Source organism: Perna viridis, chromosome 14 (genome assembly GCF_037379345.1).
Source record: "Perna viridis isolate PV_CMFRI_1.1 ecotype Kerala chromosome 14, ASM3737934v1, whole genome shotgun sequence".
In the NCBI taxonomy this organism is placed as follows: Eukaryota; Metazoa; Mollusca; class Bivalvia; order Mytilida; family Mytilidae; genus Perna; species Perna viridis.
The window spans coordinates 18,309,211-18,331,173 of record NC_142458.1 but is presented as its reverse complement, the minus strand read 5'-3'; the positions used below and the strand labels follow the sequence as shown (position 1 = coordinate 18,331,173).

The 21,963-nt window shown below is 30.1% G+C and overlaps 1 protein-coding gene across 31 annotated transcripts in view; it reads right to left on the bottom strand.

Moving 5' to 3' along the window:
• Nucleotides 1-21,963, bottom strand: part of LOC148598482 (uncharacterized) — a 129,712-nt gene that overhangs the window by 11,624 nt on the left and 96,125 nt on the right. For 12 of the 31 annotated variants that reach the window (XM_088561868.1, XM_088561875.1, XM_088561856.1 and 9 more), the window contains 14 exons: nt 20,625-20,770; nt 19,754-19,852; nt 18,195-18,343; nt 16,866-17,145; nt 16,006-16,177; nt 13,784-13,855; nt 11,126-11,149; nt 10,476-10,511; nt 9,518-9,685; nt 8,352-8,486; nt 7,597-7,656; nt 7,218-7,283; nt 6,158-6,178; nt 2,439-2,637 (listed from right to left, as the gene is read on the bottom strand). In XM_088561868.1, coding sequence (XP_088417994.1) covers nt 2,439-2,637; nt 6,158-6,178; nt 7,218-7,283; nt 7,597-7,656; nt 8,352-8,486; nt 9,518-9,685; nt 10,476-10,511; nt 11,126-11,149; nt 13,784-13,855; nt 16,006-16,177; nt 16,866-17,145; nt 18,195-18,343; nt 19,754-19,852; nt 20,625-20,770 — 1,627 coding nt within the window. Of the gene's footprint in view, nt 1-947; nt 975-2,438; nt 2,638-3,004; nt 3,171-6,157; nt 6,179-7,217; nt 7,284-7,596; nt 7,657-8,351; nt 8,487-9,517; nt 9,686-10,475; nt 10,512-11,125; nt 11,150-13,783; nt 13,856-16,005; nt 16,178-16,865; nt 17,146-18,194; nt 18,344-19,753; nt 19,853-20,624; nt 20,771-21,963 lie in introns of all 31 variants that reach the window. The other 19 variants (XM_088561858.1, XM_088561869.1, XM_088561860.1 and 16 more) reach the window with 15 other exon arrangements.

Sequence of the window (21,963 nt, the reverse complement as noted above, 5' to 3'; positions counted from 1 at the left end):
AAAAAGGCAAAGCTTGCAAACACTTTGATCCTTATTTCTGGAGTTGAGGTACACTTTGATCATTATTTCTGGAGGTGAGGTACATTTTGATCATTATGTGCCACCCTCATACACATTTTGCTTGATCCTCAGACAGAGAAGAATTTAAAAGAAACATCAGTTTGGACTCATCTTATACAAGAGTAATATATTATAGAAACTGAGAACATTCATGGATCTTGTAATTACTCTTTGGATTTAAAAAAAGGCTACACCGGTAATGGTAAATCTCTTTTACTGTAAACCCAATTATGTAAAAACTGCTTTAAAGGTACACAGGATTTACAGATTTCATAGTGGTTTAAGTTTGAAAAGTTCTTTGAATATCATTTAGGAACATTTAAACATACAATGAAAGGATAGATATAGGATCATTATATACCCCTGTAGAGTATGGAGAAGGGTATGAAAAAATTGTTAATGAAACGAAACTATATCATGCCTTTAGACTTATAAACTGTTAAATTGGAAAATAATGAAATATTACCGTAAACATGCATTACTAAAAAACATTTATTTGTTTATTTAAAGCTAAAAGAACTATGACAGTCCATGCAGTTAGGTGTTTAAAGCTTCCATCAAATCTTATAAAACTTGGTACATAATACATTTACAGTTATAACAATTAACAAATTTACAAAACCATTAAGAGCTGAGGATAACCATTCATTTGTATTGAAAAAGTAGATAAAAGAAGTAAAAGATAAATTAAAATAAGAAAGAAACTTCACAAGTCAAGTCAGGAAACATTCTAAAGAATAAATACTATTCTAAACTGTGCAGTGAATTTCTATATACTTATACTTGTGAATGGAATATATATTTGAAGCCATGAACAGACATTTATTGGTTAAGACAAATTAGTTTGAAAAAGTTAATAATTCTGAACAAATATTCTAAATAATTACCAATACTAAGAGCTTTCAAATTTTGAACTGAAATAAAATAATGCACACAAAATGTAGAGATATTTCTGATTAATGTTGACAAACATACGGTGAAATGATAAAGACATTTTTGAATGAAACCGGAAAAACTGAGTAAAGCTTACAAAAGTAATCCACACTCCACAATTGGACAAAATATAAACTCAACTAAAGTCATCAAACAGGAAGTCAGGGATAAAAATTAGCAGTCACCCAGTAGTCAATGGCTACTAATTTTTAAGGTAGGCTATTAAACTTTTGGGTAAAATTCAGTTGAACATATGGAAAATAGTAAACAGAAGTATGGTATGGGCTGCCAGCTTATATTTCCTAATTTTTACCCCTGAAGTTGATGTCGCTCGAGTCTGATATGGCTTTTTAGATGACACTTCTCTCAAAATGTTAAATGGTCATGATTATATGATGTGTGTTTTTATACAATACTTCCCTCAACTTTTAAAATGGCAGTGATTAGTAGTTGCAGAAAAAGTAATAAAAAGGTGTGGACATACAGATGAACAGGCACCATGATCACTATATATATTGCCCACTTTTCCAAGCAGGGGGGTATAAATGATGAATGCATTGTAATGTCTTGTAACATCTAAACCATATTACTAATATACCACTATAAATCCAACTACCAACATAAAAAAAAAAATAACCACCACCAAAAAAGAGCTTTCAAGCAAATGCTTTGGCATAAATTCCTACCTGTGTTGTCAAACAGAGGGGCCTGGACTTAAGACACATAGAATGAGCCCAGAAGGTCAGACCAGAAATCAATATCGACTCCAAAATATAGGGGTATTTTACCAACAATTTAAATTTTATGACCCATAATGTTGACCTTTATGGACAAGATATATCTTAATTATAAAATGTGGATTTAATTAATCAACTACATATTTGAGTTGCCTACAACACTGCATGGAGGCCTTTCCAAATGTAACATTAAACATTGCCTAAGTTTTCAAACTTAAAAAAATATAAAATGGCAAAGGCTAGGACAATCTTTTGCCTAAAGATTTAAGACCCCTAAGAATTTTGATTAATGTAGAGTGATATTGAACATTTACAATCATGCAAGTTTTTTGTAAGCTAGTAAACATACTTTAAAAAAATTCATTTACTAAGGTGTTGCACCCATCTTAGTCAGTCTTCATTTTTGTTTAAACCAGTAAACACTTGGGAAGGCAGCTGCCATACTAGCTGAAATAGCCGCCATGGACCCCCTACTAACTCCATTTTTTTAGCTGATACATGTTTGGGAAATTCTGTTTAACCAAAAAATATTTTAGAACAATCGTTTTTCAGGAAAAAAAAAGGTGTCTTGCTACATTCTATAAAGCTAGCACTGATACTCAACACACATATAAAATAATATGTATTCACAATCTGGCCACAAAGTTACTTGCAGGACACACAATTGTTTAGATATCCAAAAACCACAAAAACACTTGACTGACTCACAATTCTCAAAAGGGTCTTTTGGTGGTCTTATTTGTGATAGAGTTTCCTCCAAAGTCGGAACACTTTCACATATAGCAAAAGGGTAGCTCCTCCTAGTTGAAGGAGGAGGAGTTAAGGCCCTTGGTACATTTTGTTGAACTGTGATTATCCGTCTTGGCAGACGAGCTGTGACAGTCTCTGGAAACTCGTTGTCTGAACTCTTTCAAAAAAAAAAAATGAAAGAAAAAGTGCAATAAAGAATTCTGTTTATGTAAACCAATAGTTAATCTATCCCTGTGCTAATAAAGGCTGAGATCAAAGTTCAAAACAAATACATGGAAGGTTATATTCCAACTTTTCTAAAAAAAAAATTGTTTTCTTAACCAAGAAAGCAGAACAATTTTTAAGATTTTAACTGAAAAAATAGATAATAAAGTTTCAAAGAAAGACAATATAATACAGAAATAAAACATAATCCTTATTCCAATTTTGTAATGAAATTTGATTTCAGCCATTTTTTCCAATCATGCATCTATTCTGTTTGTGGGTACAATACTCACAAGTGTTGTCATGACAACCATTCTTACCTGCATGAGTATATGCTGTCCTAACATTTAATCCTACGAGAGTTTGAGCAATGTTTGGTGATCCCTCATGTAGCGCCACCTGTAGACGATGTTTTAAATCATCTTGTGTTAACGATCGTCGTATCGATAAAATAGTTTGTTGTGTATAGCTCTCATCCTCGTTACACTACACAGCGAGTTAGAAAAAAGCAGAAAATAGAAAAATATATAGCCATCTAAAATAGCATATACAATCTAGCAAAAAAAAATCCTGACTCATTGGTCATAAAATACATTATGTACTATTTTTCACTTATTTTTCAAAGATGAGTTTTTTAGTACAATTATCAACATGGTGTTCATTTTAAGTTTGTTTTGAAAAATAAAATATGTAAATTTTTATCAAGGAAAAAGTTAAAAATCATTTAGTATGAAGATAAATTTGAATGCCCAAACAAACAATGACATACTCATTTGGAATAACTGAGTTTTCTATCTTTTTTTTTTACATTCACCATTATCTAGTCCCATGTTCTGATTTAAAAATTCTTTCTAAAAAAAGTTAACTGTTGGTAAGTGTATTTTATGACCACTATGAGATGGACAGATTGATATGAAATTCAGAAATTTTCTCCACATTCTTTACATTCAACATCATTTGTAGAATAAGTTTCTATCAAAAGTAATTTGATCATATGGACAAATTTCTGAATTCTAAATAATATTGTTTCATTTTCTTTCTTGGGACATGCATCTATTTATTTCAATTATAGAAGTCTACCATTAAGCATGCATGAAACAGGATTCATTTTTTGAATAACAAATTTGGCAGATTTATGATTATTTATCTAAGACTAAATAAAATTCATATCTTAGATTTACAAAAAATAGGCAAGATTATGTTAAGTGACTGAATTGGATTGGTAATAATTCATGCTTTCTACAAGAGATCCTTCAACCTTAATTGCAGAGGAGTTAATGAGCATGTTTAACATACACTCCTGTAAAAAATATCATTTTGTACTATCCCAAGCCCTACCTCATGGAAGTATGACCTATGCTCATTGACTACCTACAGTTAACATTGATGGGTCAATAGGGGTCAAATTTCTGGGATACAGTGCTGTAAACGATGGAAACAAATTTGAGTAAATACTTTTTTTAACAACAATTTAATAAAAATAATTAGTAGGTGTAAATGTAACACCAGTTAAATCTCACTCTTTTTACAAATCTATTTCGCCCCAAGAGAACAAAATGAAAGCAATATCTTCACCATAATAAAACATTTATCATTGTACATCTTGCATATATAGAGTTGCATTAACTTCGGTCTCAGCCATCATTGTGAGAGGAATCTTTTGACCTGGTGGATCCAAGATTCTATTAGAGGCATTATAAAAAGAATTACACATATGTGAATCAAGGTAAGAACAATTTTGGGGTAAAATTGCTGACAAATCAAGATTTCAAGCAAAAATTGTTAAAGGGGTTCTAGACCTGGCATGTCTTTGTTTGGATCCACACCTGGTCATACATGTGAGTATTTATCACATTATATTTTAATACTGTTCTTATTATTTCAATAAAAAAAAATTACTGTCAGTTTAAAACAAAAAATCTAAAAAAAACTAAATAAATAAAAAAAAAACTGATAAACAACAATAAATTAAATCAATGGTAATATATATAAAAAAAAATACAAATTTGATAATTTTTTCTTTTTAAAAAATTACGGCAGACATCCATATTATACATTTAACCTCTTATACACGAGCACCACATTTACAGAAATTGTACAATGACATATGTTTATCTATAATAAAATTGTAAATAAATCCATAAATATTTATACATTCAACCCATTTCCTCAGATGATGCAAGAATAATTCAGTCCATTCAAAATTAATCTCATTACATGAATATATTCTGTCCATTCTTTTCTAGGGTCAAAGTTTTCTGCCAAAGAGTACATTATTTTTTTCTCATGAGAAGTCATAAAGTTTCTGTCTAAAATAGACTACAAAACAAAGGAAATTCCACCATCTGAGAAACCTTCAACAGCCATTGTTATAGAAAACAAGAAAATATGAATTAGTGAAAAATGGGCACAAACACTTATGTCCACCTTGTTGCCACTAAAGAAACATGATGTTACATAGCCTAAAAAATGGTAATGGAGGCATGACCCAATACTGCTTCAATGTCTGATTGAAGAGACTAGTGATCCTATCTTTAAAGTCAAAATATTTCTCTAGGCTTTCTTGAGTACAAATTACATGTATACACTAACTGTGGTTAAAATCAATTGAAGAATTTTGATTCCACAGTGTTCAGAAAGAAGGTACAAGAACACAATCAATTCCCCTTGGTTTTCGTTGTATACGAATATAGTTCCAACTTTGGTAGTAGGTACCTTCCACATTTTTTTATATTTTTACTGGAAACTTATTTGCTGAAGTTTTGCCTCTAATTGGTAGAAAATAGGTTAAAATTACATGGGATTTTTTTTCATTAATCAATTCTGACTAAAAGTTGTGATTTGGTTCAGTGGAAGAAGGTTAAAATTTAGGACTTTTAACTCAGTTCATTTGTCATGTTTACCCCATCTCCGAATTATATGTATTAATTTAAAAAAATGATGGTAAAATTTTCTACAATTTATATATAAAATCCTGTTTGTACATATGTTTAGGCCAGAGAAGTTTTATTCAGTTTGCGCCGGTGGAATTTTTTTAATCTGCTCAAATGTGTATATAGAAATGCACTTGAAAATTAATTGCGGTCTCGTGCCAGAATGTAAAAAATTTAAACTCCAACTGTGACCTTGACCTTTGACCTATTATATTATAAATGAATATGTTTCAAAAATTTTATAGAGAATAAATATGAAATAAGTTAGGTCAATATCCTTGAAAGAGTGCTAACAAGGGTGTTATAGACAGACAGACATTCAGTATTGTTATTTGTATTTTTTGGGTGGGACATAAGTCTTCCATCCATTTTTAGCCTATTGGTAATTAGGGCATTTTCCATGACGATTAGTAAATGCCATTTACCCAAAACCTACATACCTTTAATGCTATAACTCTTATTTAACATTATATATGGGACACATCACAAAGACACAACATTAATGCCTATATTAGCACAATACAAAAAAACACTTTTTACCTGTATTCGGGGTTCAGGGGTCTAGAAAAATTAACAAAAAATATCTTAACAAAAACTTTCCTGTATAATTTGACCATTGATAGTCTTAATAAATATAAAAATTGAATTGCAAAAAAGTCAATTATAAAATTATATATACTGTATTTATTTATAACAATTATGTTTTCATTTATAGCACTGCAAACAGCTAAGTTCTAATGTAATTCTAATTTGACTCTTGATTATACATTTCAAACAGTAACTGACTACAATCTATTGGCAGAAATAAATTGCTCTGACAAAGAGGAGCAGTAATAAAAAAAAGAATACTATGACTATAAAGTGGTTATCTCCCTTTTATAAACTCGCGAATAAAATCCTTTCTAAAGCTATTTATGTACTAATTACTAATAAAAATAAAAGATAAATTGAGAAACTAATTTGTTCTGTTTTTACTATTATACATGCATGCACTAATGAGCAAATTAAGACGTGTAAATTGGATGAAAACTTCCCTATTACAGCACAAACAATAATGATGTTCAGTAGACAGATTTGGTCTTCCCTTGATTGGCTGACAATCACCTGATGAACTGTCTTAGATAGTTAACTGGACAATTGATAAGGAGATTTCAACTTTATATTACAGATTTAAATACTCCAGAAAAAAAATCTAGAAACTCATTGTTTTGGCGTATACCCAAAACCCCAAGCCTGGAACAAAGAAAAAGTTGGAAAAATGTGTGTGGTATACAAGAAAGAATATGGTATCTTTTGCATGGTAGAAAGTTTAAATAACCAGTTAACTATCTAGGGATGGTAATCCAGTAATTGTAATTTGAACAAGTAATGACCAACAATGAAGATATCATTGCATGCACTGTAAATATTGAATGGTGTTACAATGAAACCCTCTATACTACATAATTATAATTTTAGATAAACTCTTTGTAACTCATTCAAACTTGTTACAAAACTTAATATGTAGAGTTCTGTGTTATGTGATGACATTATATTTCAATTTTATATGATCCCTACACCATATTGTTAGGAAAATCCAATTCATTTATTTATAACCTACTCTTTTCTCAAATAGAGGTGGGGGAATCCTCTCTCTATTTATAAACTCCATCATTTGGTCATATGACTAGGAAAAAATATTCATGATAAGACAATCATTTTAGTTGTGGAACGAAACAGGAAAAAGAAATACTCCAGAAGTCTTTTTGAAAAGAAAAATTGGAATGGAATGTGAATTGGACGTCAGTTTTAAATTTTTTGGGGGCTCAAGAGGCTTCTTTAATAATGGGTAAAAAAATACACCGTCATAAACAATCAAGTATCTAAATACAAATTGGCCATTAAAATACAATACAAATTGGCCATTAACTTGAGCATTTTTCACTGATTTGGTTGTTTTACATTTTCATTATTTTTTTTAAGACCAAACGTTTACTTACAAAGAAGGCCATTTCTCTCTGTTTGTCTTCCTCCGTTCTTTTCTTCATGTCCTGCATTCTCTATAAATCAAATCGATGGAGGTCAAAGATTGAAGGACAAAGAACATGTGATAAACCTTGTAATTCAGACTGGAAGACCTAGAAATTTTGACCAGGAATTTAGACTTCAAAAAGATGTAAAATAGACAAAAAATGGCAAATAATATCCAAGCACCCCCCTTTTTCTGAGGAACCCCGGCTGGCACTCCTTCTTTTCATAGTGCCCTGATCCGCCCCTCCTTAATCATTTTTATCAAAATATTTACTCAAACTGAGCATCTTAAACCAAACAATTGGGGCATATAAGAACTAACACTATAAGTACATTAATATCAGTTAGGCACAGCCTACAGCTGAACATCATACCAACACATTTTTCTTACATTTGTAAAATCGCTGAAAAAAGGGACGATAGCTGAGGTGACAGAGGATAGGAAAACAGTCGTCCATTTAAAAAAAAAAAGATTTCAGCATACTGGATCTAGATACTGTAAATAATTCATCATCTTTTTTTTCTTTGATTTTGAATCACATATTTTAATTTCAAATCAATGAAAGGCTACTTTCACTTTGAATTCTTCTCCCTAACCCATTTCTGCAGGCCTGTCTGATACCTATTCCAGTTTTACTGAACTTCTACCATTAGCCTTACATGTAATGCTCAGTGTAAGTAAATAGTTGAAACTTATTTAATGTTCTGTTTGCTATGAGTATACCTTCTGTGCCCTTTCAATGCTCCTCTCTTCAGCAAAACATGGGATTCCACCATTTCTACGACCTTCATATTTACTGACAAAATGAGGTTCAGTCTTCTTCTGGGAACGCATAAACTTCTCGAAGTTACTTGTTGTCTGAAATCAGATGTCAACATTTAAACGATGAAAATAAAGAATTGAGTAATTCTGACTCAATAACATTTTTTTTTTTCAATTTTTGAAATTGACTATGAATGAATGTGAAAGGAACGGTTACACACAAATACATTAGTAGTGATTATCATATATGATTCTACATGGATACTGTGATTATCGTGAATCAAAGCACTGTAAATGCTGGTGAAAAGTGGACTTGTACATTTCATTTAAAACAATTACCATGAATAATGACAACTGAAGTACAGCTGCACCTAAGAATCGAGCATATAAAATAAAATGTGATATGTATATACACTCATGTTAAAATTTTGTATCAACTTTTATCTTTTACATAGTCAGATTCATGATAAAAATACCAGTAAATGAGATGTAGCTAAGATTTTAAAAGTATTGAAAGTAATCAAAGCAGTTAAGTTAATTCTAAAAAAAAAAATGCCAGTCACTTTTTTTCACATGTTATTATAAAACCACTAAATGTGTTTTCTCCTCATACTCAGCATTCTTTTTAATTTATTCTCCAATCACTTTTGGAGGGATACTGAATGCAATTACACAATTCGAACTTTGACAAAAACATGGACTTAACAAACTCTGCATGATTCTTAGGTAAACCTGTACCAAACTATCAATAGACATGAACACTACACAGATATGGAATAAACATGTGTTAAAAGTAAAAAGACACCACAACACTACAAAGGTAACATTAGTACACATAACTCAACACATATTTTGGAATGATTTGACATCCAATGATTCAGACTGCAGGTATAATGATCTTATCATATATTTACTTAAAAAATAAACTGCATTTAAAAGGTAAGTTAGTAAAGATAGAAAGTTTCCATGTCCAATTGCTACTAGGGATCTTCACCACTGAAAAAAAATACCGATAGTTTAGCATATACAGCCTAAACCAGTTAAATATTGGTTGGTGTAAGGACACTTCTATATTTAAAGACATAAAAAAAAAGTTATCTAACATTACCCCAACCTAAATGTCTTACTGAATGATTGTCATCCAAAGAAATGAGTTTTGCCGTACATATGGGCAAAGACATTGGTCGCCTTTTTGCTGTACATATGGGCAAAGACATTGGTTGCCTTTTTGCTGTACATATGGGCAAAGACATTGGTTGCCTTTTTGCTACTTTTGCAAGATGATGTTTCAATCCCTATAAAAGGTAGGTTGTCTTTGTTTTTACAAATTACCAACAACATGTCAAAATAATTATACAGTGACTAGTAATAAAATTGTTAGAAACTAAAAAGTATAAAAAAAAAAAACATCAGTTAATATTTTGTATTTAGATTATCAATAATGTTTTTAATCATATTTATTAAAATGAATTTGTGAATAATAATTATTTATTTAGGTTAAGATGGTTTAAAAAATTCAATAGAATCTTCAGTACATTGTTATCTCAATAACAACTGAAGAGATTGAGGTGAATCAATGTTTAGTATGAACATAGTGTATGATAAAAAAATTCAGGTTTCAAATAACCTTTTTTATTATTTATTTTTCAATAAATCTAGACAAAACCCTGAAATTTGATTGAACAAATTTTTGTTACACAATTTTTTTCAAATAATATTTTATAAATATTCTTACCAAGACTTTGACTGTTCAGAATAAACATTTAAACCTTTGTCTCTTTTTTGACAATTTGCTGCATTTTTATGAATATTTGTACAGAAATTAAATTTTTAACTATTTATAAAATATAACTTTTTTAATTTTGCACACTAAGGTGAAATAAAATTTTTGGTTGTAATTTTGGTATAATCCACTCAAATAATTAAAGAGTGTGATAGCCAAAATATATTTTACAATCATTGGAAAAAATAAAACATAAGAACTGTTCCTTTATAAACATGCATTCACTACCACAACATGTGAAAAAAAAGTCATTAAAATCTACAATTATCAGACTACATGCAAACAACGACAACTGTGTTTACCTTCGCCCGTCTTAAAACAAGATCACCGCGATAGTCCTAAAATAAGGAAACTAATTTAGGTTATATCAGTATCATTTGATTAATTCCATTGATTAAATAGTAATTACATTTTCATCAAATATTTGGAATGCAAATGTTTAAAAATGGACTAAAAAATTAAGAAAAAAACTTGCTTAGTTTAATTAGAGAATTACTATTTGTTGAAAGAACCTCAGTACATGTATATAACACTTACCATATTAAACATTTATTGCTTTTTTAGCAATAAAATGATAAGAGTTGTCTCTCTTTTACTACACAAATCATATTGTAGTTGTTTTTAATAAATTTATGGTAAGGAAATTTAAAATAGAAAATATTACACTACAAACAAATTTATTATTATATGTCAATATTCTTTAGTTTTCTACTAAAGCCATTAGACTGGTTCCAAATCAACTCTGTCTTTTGCTTTCACTCTCAATAGATGGAAAATACATTTTCCTTTGCTTGGAAGCTTGTTTTACAGTTCACTAAAGTCTAAAGCCGATTGAACCAGTTAATCCCCCTCACAAATGTGATAAATTCCTACAAAGCCTCCTCCAAAAAACCTCTAAACCCCTCTATCTACCTCATCACAGAAACTAAGCTAAGAAACAAAATATACTTGCATTTCTAAATGGAAATATGCAAGGCTGAAGTGTCATACATAAAAAAAAATGTAATTTATTGTTATATACATTACAAATGGTATCAGTCTGATGCAATAAAGTTTAATCCAATAATCTTGAAAATATATATATCAGATAAATTTGTGTTGCATTTTACAAGAAATGCAACAAATAAGGGCCATATATGTGCAATGTGCTACCTTATTTTTTTTGTGCATTAAATAACACTGATTTCTTTAAATTACAAGGCCTAGTATATTGTTATTTCTAACAACTCCTTAATTGTATATATAAATTCCTGCTAAAAGATATCATAGATAAAGATATCATATATTTAGCTGTTCATGCAGGACTCCTAAGAGTGGTCAGGGATGTTAAAAAAACCTCTTAGTAGTATATCATAGATAATGAATTAAGAAGAGTCTATATCATTCTTTCAAAATAAAACCTTCACATTTAAACAAAACCCTAAAAGTTAATAAACCAAATTACTGGTGTTCAATACTTTAAACGATATCTTTAAGTTCTAGGCCCTCTTGTAGTGCTCAGATATAAACAAGGTACAAAAGCTACATCATTTATACTCAGTTATCATGGAACACCATAAAAACAACAAAACCAACACCACAAATAACATTATATCATCAAAATATGTCAAGGCAAGAGAAAATACATATACTTCATTTACCATAGAAAATAAAAATGAAAAATACTGAAAAAATAATGAGATCAATAGATGATTTATCAACTAAAAAAAAAAAACAAAAACAAAAAAACAAAACAAAACAAAATGAAAAAAAAAAACTAACAAAACAAAACAAAACAAAACAAAAACTAAAACAATAAAAAAAAACAAAACAAAAGAAAGTTAATAAAGGAAAAAAAACAAATACATGTACATTTTGCAAATATGTATTTACATTTACACTACTGTTTAATTGTCTATTTGTCAACTCAAGACTAGAATTAAAAAAAGCTACTGTCAATATTCAATAAAAATTTCTGTGAAAATAAAATTTCATAATAAAACACAATTTATCTAAGTTGGTGCGAAAAATAGTTCACAAATTTTCTGTGTCCCTCAGCAGTGAGATAATGGAAATCTTCAGGAGGTTTTAAAGAACCAGAGTTATTCCCCTTCAACTGTGTATTTCTAAACTGGTTCCTTGCATATAGCCAAGACTTAGAATTAAATTTCCTTGGAGATACAGAAGTTACCATATTATCAATTCTCAAATCTAGTGAAAAAGTTTTAGGTTTCAGATCTTCAATTGCATCACTTTCCTCAAATCTAACTGATGCAGTTTTCACATTGTTAATTTTCCTTTCAAAAGCTTTTTTATTAGGTTCTTCTGAATCAGAAAATGAATCACAAAGTTTAGTAGTTTTTAATTGTAGTTCCTCTTTACAACATTTAGTTGTTATTTCACTCAGGGTATCCCTAGCACTTATTTTTTCCAATTTCACAAAGCCACCAAACCTAGAGGGTGCACGTGACTGGAGAGTTAGATTTAAAGGTGCGCCAGATATGAATGAAGTATCATTACTTCCAAATTTTATACAAGTTGTGGCAGGACTTTGTTTAACCATTGCTAACTGCTTTGTTTCCTTAACTTCAGTTACAAAAGTATCATCTTTTTTGTATTTGATGTAATTTCCAGGCGGTAGTCGATGTGGCCTATGTTCAGTCCCAGAACTACAGACATTTGTACATGACACACTTTTCTTCTGATGAAAAGACATATCTAAAACTCCAGAACTACAAGATTTTACCAGTGTTTTCTACTCATTGGATGCATGTAAAAGAATGTTTGCTTACATATTTAATTACACAAATATCTATATACTTTTCATTGATAAACAATGTTTAATACTTTTTTTTAGATTTTACTTATTCAATCTCAAGAAAAAATTCATATGCTCAATACTAAATATTGAAATAGTGAGAGTTATTGCAACTTTTGCAATAACAAAAACATTGCAATAATGTCCTTAATTAAAAGACATGCCTACTTGGTATAAAACGACATTGCATATTATAGGTTAAATTGTTATATATGAGGTACAGATGTGAATGCATGCATGCAGATTTATATACTAGTACATATGTAAGGTTACAATGAAAGTAAGGTATATGACACATAATGGAAGTGGATGTTATATATAATGGACATTTTGAAAATTTCATGAGGTGATACATTTCTATATTTTAGCATTTTAAACCCTGAAGAAACAAAACACTTGCCCAATCAGGCAAAATTTTTATAGTCTCAAAGATGCTGTTGTTTAAACAGGTCTCACATGATGGGACTTTTCATGATTGTCATTTAAATTTAATACCTTATACAGTTACTATGAATTAGAGAAATATAAATGAATCACTTCAATCTGAGACAAGATTGGAATAAAGCTTCTTACTTTATTTCATTAATGTTAAAGAGGGAAATATTAAAATCTTTTAGAAGTTAACAGCATAAAATTCTAAGAAGTATAAAAAAATTATTATTAAATAGTGTCCAACATCCATCTACATGCCAAAAGTTAGAAAAGATTTTAACTATTGAGAGATATTCCTAAGTGGGATTGAAAGCAGTATAGTCCCTTGGGTGGGGAAAATATAATTTCTTTTCTTAAAAGTTGATTGATGAAAAAACTCACCTGCTTCGGGAGACCTCTCTCCCCTTTTTCCTTCTCACTCAAATCCGAGCATGGAGGTATATTAGGTAGGGCCTGAGGTTAATGGGTCAAAGGTCAATATCCAGAACAGCATGCAAGTTGAAGGGTCAAATGAATATAAAAAGAAGACAGAAAAATAATTAATACAAGCAAAATAAAATAGAAAAAAAGCATAAGCTGTATCAAGTATTTTTTTTCTCAAAACTGAATACTGTAAACAAATTAATTTTTGCGGCTGCTAATTTTCGCAGATTCTGTCATGTATACATATTTGCCGGTATCAATTTTCGTAATTTAAAAATCAATTTTGCGGGTACTGTTTTCCATACTTTTCTGTCCACCGCGAAAATAGTGAAAAATAGTACACAACGAAAACTAACACTTTTACAGTAGTTTTTGAAAACAACAACAACAAAAACAATGTGGTATTTGTATTTTAGTTGTTGGTTTTCATGTGGAATTTCAGTTTTGCAAAGAAAATATACTTGTGGCAGCCTCTCATAACATTAAGTGCCATATTCACAAGGAAAAAAAATTCAATAAAAAAAACTCAGTATTTTCTTTTGTTTTGTTGTAACTCAATTTGTAGATTATCTTTGAGAAGATAAATATACCATTACATTCAAGTTCCTTTACATAAGTAAGAGTTAATTAGTGCAAAATTTCATTTCAGATAATGAAGTAAAAATTGTGGTAAATATGGCACTTTAAAAATACAATGTCAGTTATGCTTGAAATATAATCAGGTCTAAAATTCCTGTCACTGCCAAAATTAAAAGAACCATTACTTGGTTTTTTGTCTATAATTGTTAGTGCCACTAGGTGGATGGAAGTATTTAATCAGCAGGTTGCTACAGTTACATATTTTGTGTAACAGAGATGGCTAAGTAGTTGGGATCTGGTTCAGTCAAATCATGATTAGCCTATTTAATCCAAAAATTAAAGAATCCACAAAGTACTAACATTTAGACAAACCACAATGAAGGATACCCCAAAATTGTAACTTCACAGTTTAATTTATCTGATAATTGTATTGAAGAGGAATTAAGGACCTGTGAGATAGCATGCAAAATAATAAATAAACAAAGTTAGTAATATCATACTAAATGTATCATAAATAGAGAACAAAAAAAATGTTTAAATAAAATTACATTCAATACAGAAACAGAAAATTACATCATTTGTTCACTTATTGAGTATAGGCTTATATATGTATATAGGTATGTTTATCGCATATATATCTAACGGGTGTAAGTCGTCATCTACTCAAGTTAGTATAAAAGGGGAGAGAAAAGACAGAAGTTTTACTTTTATTTTAAATTTCAAATTTTATAAGGTTTTTGGATATTTGATGTCAAGAATACGTAAAGAAATGATAGAAAAATATTAAAATAGACAAATAAGGGTAACTACAATAAAGTAAATGAAGAGATATCTGCCACATAATTACTGGTATATATAGAAGTGGGGGAAACTATTGGAAGATTCAGAAATATATTATAAAACATGTAATAATAACACTCTATAAATCAAAGATATACTCATAATGATAACTGATATTGCTATTTCAAAGATAAAAAATTCTTTAACCAAAAAAAATTATTCCACACCCAACATTAGAAGAAAACAGTCATATAAGATCTGTTATTGAAAGAATAAATACAGTTCTGTAAAAGTCTTTCACCATTAAATCTAGAAAATAAACTACCTGACCCATTGGAAACACTCTCTCAAATCCTGATATTCTAGGAGTTGCAGATTCCTAAATTTTAAATTATCAAAGGGAGATAACTTTCTGGGATCCAAGGGAGACAATTGGCTCTAGTATCTTTTATTTAAAACATTAAGCTTCTATTACATTTCTGAAGTTCCTATAGACAGGTGTTTTAAGATGTTGACTACTGTATGTCTATGAAAAAAATCAGTTTCATTTTCTCACTCCTGTTACATCGATGTACTGGTATTTGAAATAAAACATTTTTTTAAAAACTACCCACCACTCTATGTATTTAGATCTAACCTTTACCGATTAAATCACTACAAAGTAGGACTCAACATGCAATGAAAAGGGAAACACATACCAAAGCTTACAAATAATCTAGCAAAGTACAACATGCAAAAACAAAATCAAAAACATTAATGCCCCCACTATAGAGGCATACTAAAACTTAATATATGTCAAGCTCATAAACATAAAATCTTACCGTCAATGATTTTGATCTTGGCTCATCAGACTTCTTCTCTGAGCTGCCAGACCCATTCTTCCTATCTTGTTGTTCTTTATCTCGTTGTTTCCGTGATTTCCGTTTCTTTTTCTTTGATTTTGGTTCTGATGGCTTCATCTCTGGTTCCGACTCACTATCACTGTCACTTGAGCTATAAATATTTATACCAGCATGGTTATTGATTGTAACAAGGGTAATTCTGGCATATTGTGAAAGTATTTAAATTGTGGATACCAATTTTCGTAGATAAGGGGAAAAACACAAGTTCATAGATTTTTGAATTTGTGGTTATGAGGTTTCCATTATAAACATCAATGAAAATCTCCTTTTCGGTGGGAACCAAATTTCATGGTTTGGTTAAGACAATATAATTTTACATTGGATAGATTTTAATTTGACAGTGATATTTACGACTGATAATGTATTCCAACAGAGATCAATCTCCCAACTCTTCACACAAAGTGGTGATATAATGATGATTTGTATGTAATTACTGTACATTTTTGAGGTATCAGACTAAAAATGTTCATTTAAGGAGGTAGACCTAGGGTTAGGGGTATAACTCATGAAATCATTGATATGTTTGCATCATATTCAATTTCACCAAAGCCTATCAAGCATTAATTTGAAACAGAATAAAATCAATCCAAGTTAATTTGATGCTTATACAAGATTGATGTAAAATGCTTTACACAAACGTTAAGATGATTGGTAAGAGATATGCCCCTTAGCCTAGGTATACCTCGTTCAACATCTTTTCACAAAGCTCTCTTAAGCTATTGGTTTACTTTTGTTCTACCAACATTGCTGCTCATACAGAAAAAAGACCATTTACTCACTCAGATTCCTGCATGACCTCCCTGACATTAAGTTGTGCTAGAATCTTCAAACATCCATCCATTGTCTTCAGTGATGCGTTATCCAGAATATTATCAACTTCCTTTTTGCTAATGTTAGATTGAGACACTTTCTTCGATTTTCTCATCTTTTTGTTCATTTCATCCAATGGTAATGGATTACTTTCATAGTCCATACATGTTAATAATGCCTCGTTGAACACTGGGGTACTGATGTTGGGCTCGGGTGTACGCTTATCATGTCCTGATTCAATACCTGAATCTGAAATGAAAAGTTTTCGATAACAATTTGCATATGATATCAAATGTTAGGTTTATTAGGCAGTGCTTATCTTTTGGATGATCTCCCTTTTAGTTAAGTTCATTTTATTTCATTTCATTTACAGTCAGCTATGTTACAACCTTTTTTATTGAACAGTCAGCTACATTACTAGCTTTTTTATTGAACAGTCAGCTACATTACTAGCTTTTTTATTGAACAGTTAGCTACATTACTAGCTTTTTATTGAACATCAGATGCATTACAAGCCTTTTTATTGAACAATAAGATACATATTTTTGTGATTTCCCAAGAATTCAAGATTTCATTAAGAATATCATTGTAACTCTGTAATACAACTTAGTTCAATAAAAAAAAACCCAAAAAAAACAAGTCAAATCACCATAAAACTAGAAAGGCAAGAATGCCCCCCCCTCGTCTCCTAAATAAAATTAGAATATGGAAAAAGTGAATGAGACACAATACAAATCATTATACTAAAGTGACATCTTATTTGAGATAGTTTACATTAACATACAGTTTTAAGTCAGGCAAATCAGGCAAAATGGGAAAAATCAGAAACATGCATGTCTAAAACCCACTGATCTGACAATGTAATGGCATTCAACAATGCTATCTCTATTTGAAATGACAATGACTATCATTTAACCTCTGAATCACTGGATTTGCTCAGAAATTTTTCAATAGAATGTTAGAAAAATTAGGATTTTGTTGACTTATCTGCCCTTGAAATTTTCAGTGCATTTCAGTGAAATTATAAAGTTATATGGAAAATATTGTCTTTTTTACTTGATTCTGATGGTGTAAATAATTAAATTAAACTATCAAAATGGTGTTTTTTTATACCATGTTTCACATTCTGCCTGATTCTTACTGGGATTAACACTGAAATCTTTAGCTGAACCTTACTTAGAGAGATCTATACATTGTATAAGCAGGAAACAAACTACAGTACAAGTTAATGATCCAAAGCCCTTAAGACCAATTAACCTAATTTTGTAGGTTGAATATGAATAAATAGTAATATTTACCTGAATTATTTGTTATGGTATTTGGTGGTCTATCCCCTCGGGTCAAGGCCTTGAGGTTAGGAACTTTGACCCTATCCAGCATGCCACGCTGTTCTAGAACTTGTTGGGTCACATACTGTGTCAACTCCAGTACCATTTGTGACTGTTTACTGTTGAAAAAAATATATTTTTACACTATAAGGTTAGAACAAAAATAATTAAGGAGAGTAATTTGGGATAAACGATTTGAAATTATGTAGATATACAAGGTATCATTAGAGTTTGGAATTATTTTGGATTAAAAAAAAAAAACAAAAACAAAAAATAATAATAATAATAAAGCTTATCCCTACTTAGTTGGTTATAGTCTTGCCATCATGACTAAATGGTTTAGTCACTTTTCCTTGGCTTTTGTCATTCAACTAACTTTATCTCTTAGCCATGCTGGCATGACTAACCCCCATGGTAAGGGTTAATTTTACAAATTATTTTTTTACTCATTTTCTAAATTCCAAAATAATTCCACATTCAAGTAATACATTGTTAGATGTATAAATTTTCAGGGAATATCATTTCTCATTCTCTACAGGAATGAACCTATTCTAGGATACACTTTTTACCTTCTATCATTAAATGAAGTAACAATTTTAAGTTTACTAAGTTTTTACGAAAATAACATTATCACCATTTTTTGGCAAAAAAAAAAGGAAAAAAATTAAAACACATAAAATTCAATTTACAGTAATTCAAAATTTTTCACTACCTACAATTTCAAAAAAAAATAAACTGTGACAAAACAAAAAAGCAGAAAATGTGAAGAAACTCTGAAATGTATAGAGAGAGATTAGAAAAAAATCAACTTGTTAAATATTCATAAAAGTTTGTGAAGTTAGCTCAACAAATTTGTGAAAAAAAAAACAATATAACAACAGACCATTTTTTCAAAAAGAATGCAAATTATCAATAGGACATTCTTATTAAAAAAAGACATTTCAATGAGTGCGAGGGGATTGACACACAATGTGATAAGGCTTCCTCTTACCGCTTTTTCTTACTAAAACATATGAGTCAATAACGTATTTAATACATGTACTTATGAATAATGTCACAGACAGCTCATACATACAGGATTAGATAATTTGCACACAATTATAAAATCTTTAAAACACAACTCTCAAATATATAAATCATTATCAACGCCTTTTACATATTTAAATTGATTAAAAAATCAGGTTTTTTAAAGTAATTTTCTTAAGAAACTTGAAAGTGGTCCCCTAACCTACTTTTGGGCATCTTAAATTTTTTTTAATTAATGCAGAGAGCATGGGGAATGGAGGTTACATATTTCAGTATGGCATTTTCAAAAATTAAAACCTACAAAATGGCTCTTACATTTAAAAGAAAAGGTTCACATTGTAAAAAAATACAGGTTACTTGCATATTTGACACAGATTCAAGCACAATACACCCAAATGATTGAGGTCATATGATTAACATTGAAATTTGTCTAAAAATAATATGATAGAGCTTATTCAACATCGTATATAATTTTTTACTGAATATAGAATAAGAAATCTTACGCATTGTTCTCTTGAGTTTTCTGATATTCTAACACAGTCTGACACAACACTTTACCCATATCTTGGAAATCGTGGATGTTAAAATGCCGCAATTCATTCCTGCAAAAAAACAATATAAAAATAAAAATAAAAAAAATTAACCATGTAATCATTATTAATGTCAACACCAAATAATATAATATGCTACATGTATAATTAATTTCTATACAATAAAAATAAGCAAAATTTTAATAAAGTCTTTTTGATATGTTTTCTGCTCTAGCACTGAATGTGGGGTTTAGGATGAGATCACGAAGAATGGATACGAGGGACCAAAACAGGGATTTCTATTTCATCAAATAATGTTTTAAAAACAGGGACCATTATGGAAGTAAAGATAGGGGGAAGGTGAAGCTGCAACCCCCCGGTGTCCTACATACAGTTAAGCTATCAGACAGACAGAAAAAAAAAACATCAATTTTCTTTATGACATGAAAGCTAATACAGAATTGTATTTAAGTAACTGTCCTTGTAAGAATCATGCCATAACTGAAAAATGTGATCCACCCCAAAAAGGGCTACATACTTTAATTTTTGTGAATAAATTGCTTTATTGGTCTATATTTACTATGAAATGTGTAATCATCCATTCAAATCTGCCTGCTCTTAGGAGATAATCAACAATGAAACTCCAATAGATTAGGTTGTATTTGAGAGTCATTTACAGAATTATCTCCCTTAATTGTGAAATCTACAGTTCATTCTAAATAAATTTTATCTCCTAAGAACATGGGTTAAATGAAGAGGTCTGGTTTACACAGGCTTGAGAAACTGTCTGTTTAACAAAATAGAAAAGTCATCAATATTACTAACACCATGTCTGTATACTTACTTATTCATTATAGTACCACTAAATGTTGCCTCTAGAGTAAAACTATTGAGTATTTTCATCTGTCGCCACATTACCACACGCCCTGTGGATTCTTTGCACCGTTTTATGTTGAATTTACATGATTTAAAGGCAAACTTGTCAGGTGCCTGTCAAAAATGAAGAAAATAAATATGGGAGAAATGTACTCCACAAAATTTTATGACAATCTTACATGACTTCTTCCCAGATATTTTAAAGTGTATTTCTTACATACTACTGCATATTTAAATAGTTGAATAAATAATAAAGATGTACACCCAGCCCAAACTTCGTGATAATCTGACTGACTTTTGCCCAGATATTTTGAAGTGCATTCTTTTTTTATAATTTAAAGATACAGCAAATCATATCCACATGCGACCAGCCCAGATATCATAAAAAAACTGAAGTGATTTTTGCTATGAAGCATAAAAGTGTTGATGGTTACAATTTATAGTTTCAAAGAAAACAAACTTTTAAGTTCATGTCAGAAAATGACAATCATTACAAAATTCTATGGAAGGGTATAGTAGTTCAGACTAATGTGTAATCTCGTAAGTACTTGAGTTTTTTGTCTGACTAACTAGCCTATTTGATGATAAACTATGCCATAAATAGTTTTTTTTTTATATTAGCAAAGACCACTTTCATGACCTCCAATGCAAAATCAACCATTCTAATGAAGTGCTATCATTCCCTTATATACAAGTTTGAGAGTCTAGAAATCCTATTTATTCAGCAACAGGTCTATTGAAGCAGTAAAAATGAATTACAGTTACAAGTATTGTACTACCATTGTCTGAATATAGCTATTTGTTGTGATGTCACAAATGTTAAATTGTTTTGAAGTTGCCAGAATGTCACTAACTTGGAATCAAATAGTCTTTTTCTGACCATGAAGGTTTTTCTTTTTTCAATTCCGTTTTGCAGTAGTTGTTACTGCATTTCTACATATAAGTTTACCTTGTCAAGTCGGTGTGCTATTATTGTCTATATATGTGAATGACAAATATTAAAACAACATCAAAATAGTCCATATAGTCTACAATTTCTTTGTGGTGTTTATCTGTTTTCTGTGTCTGGTCTTTATCCCTTAATTATGTTTTTTTTTTTTTTATTTCCGCTAGAATCTTCATTCCCTTGATCACTCTGTCAGAGTAGATTTTGTATAAGCAGATATTCATACAGAGAAATGACATTTTGGATGTCGGGAGAGAAAATATCACAGCAGTATTTAAAGTTGTGGATAAACAGCAATACCCGAACTACTTCAAATGTTAATAATGATGAAGAATTTCACTCCAATTTTGATTGATTGATT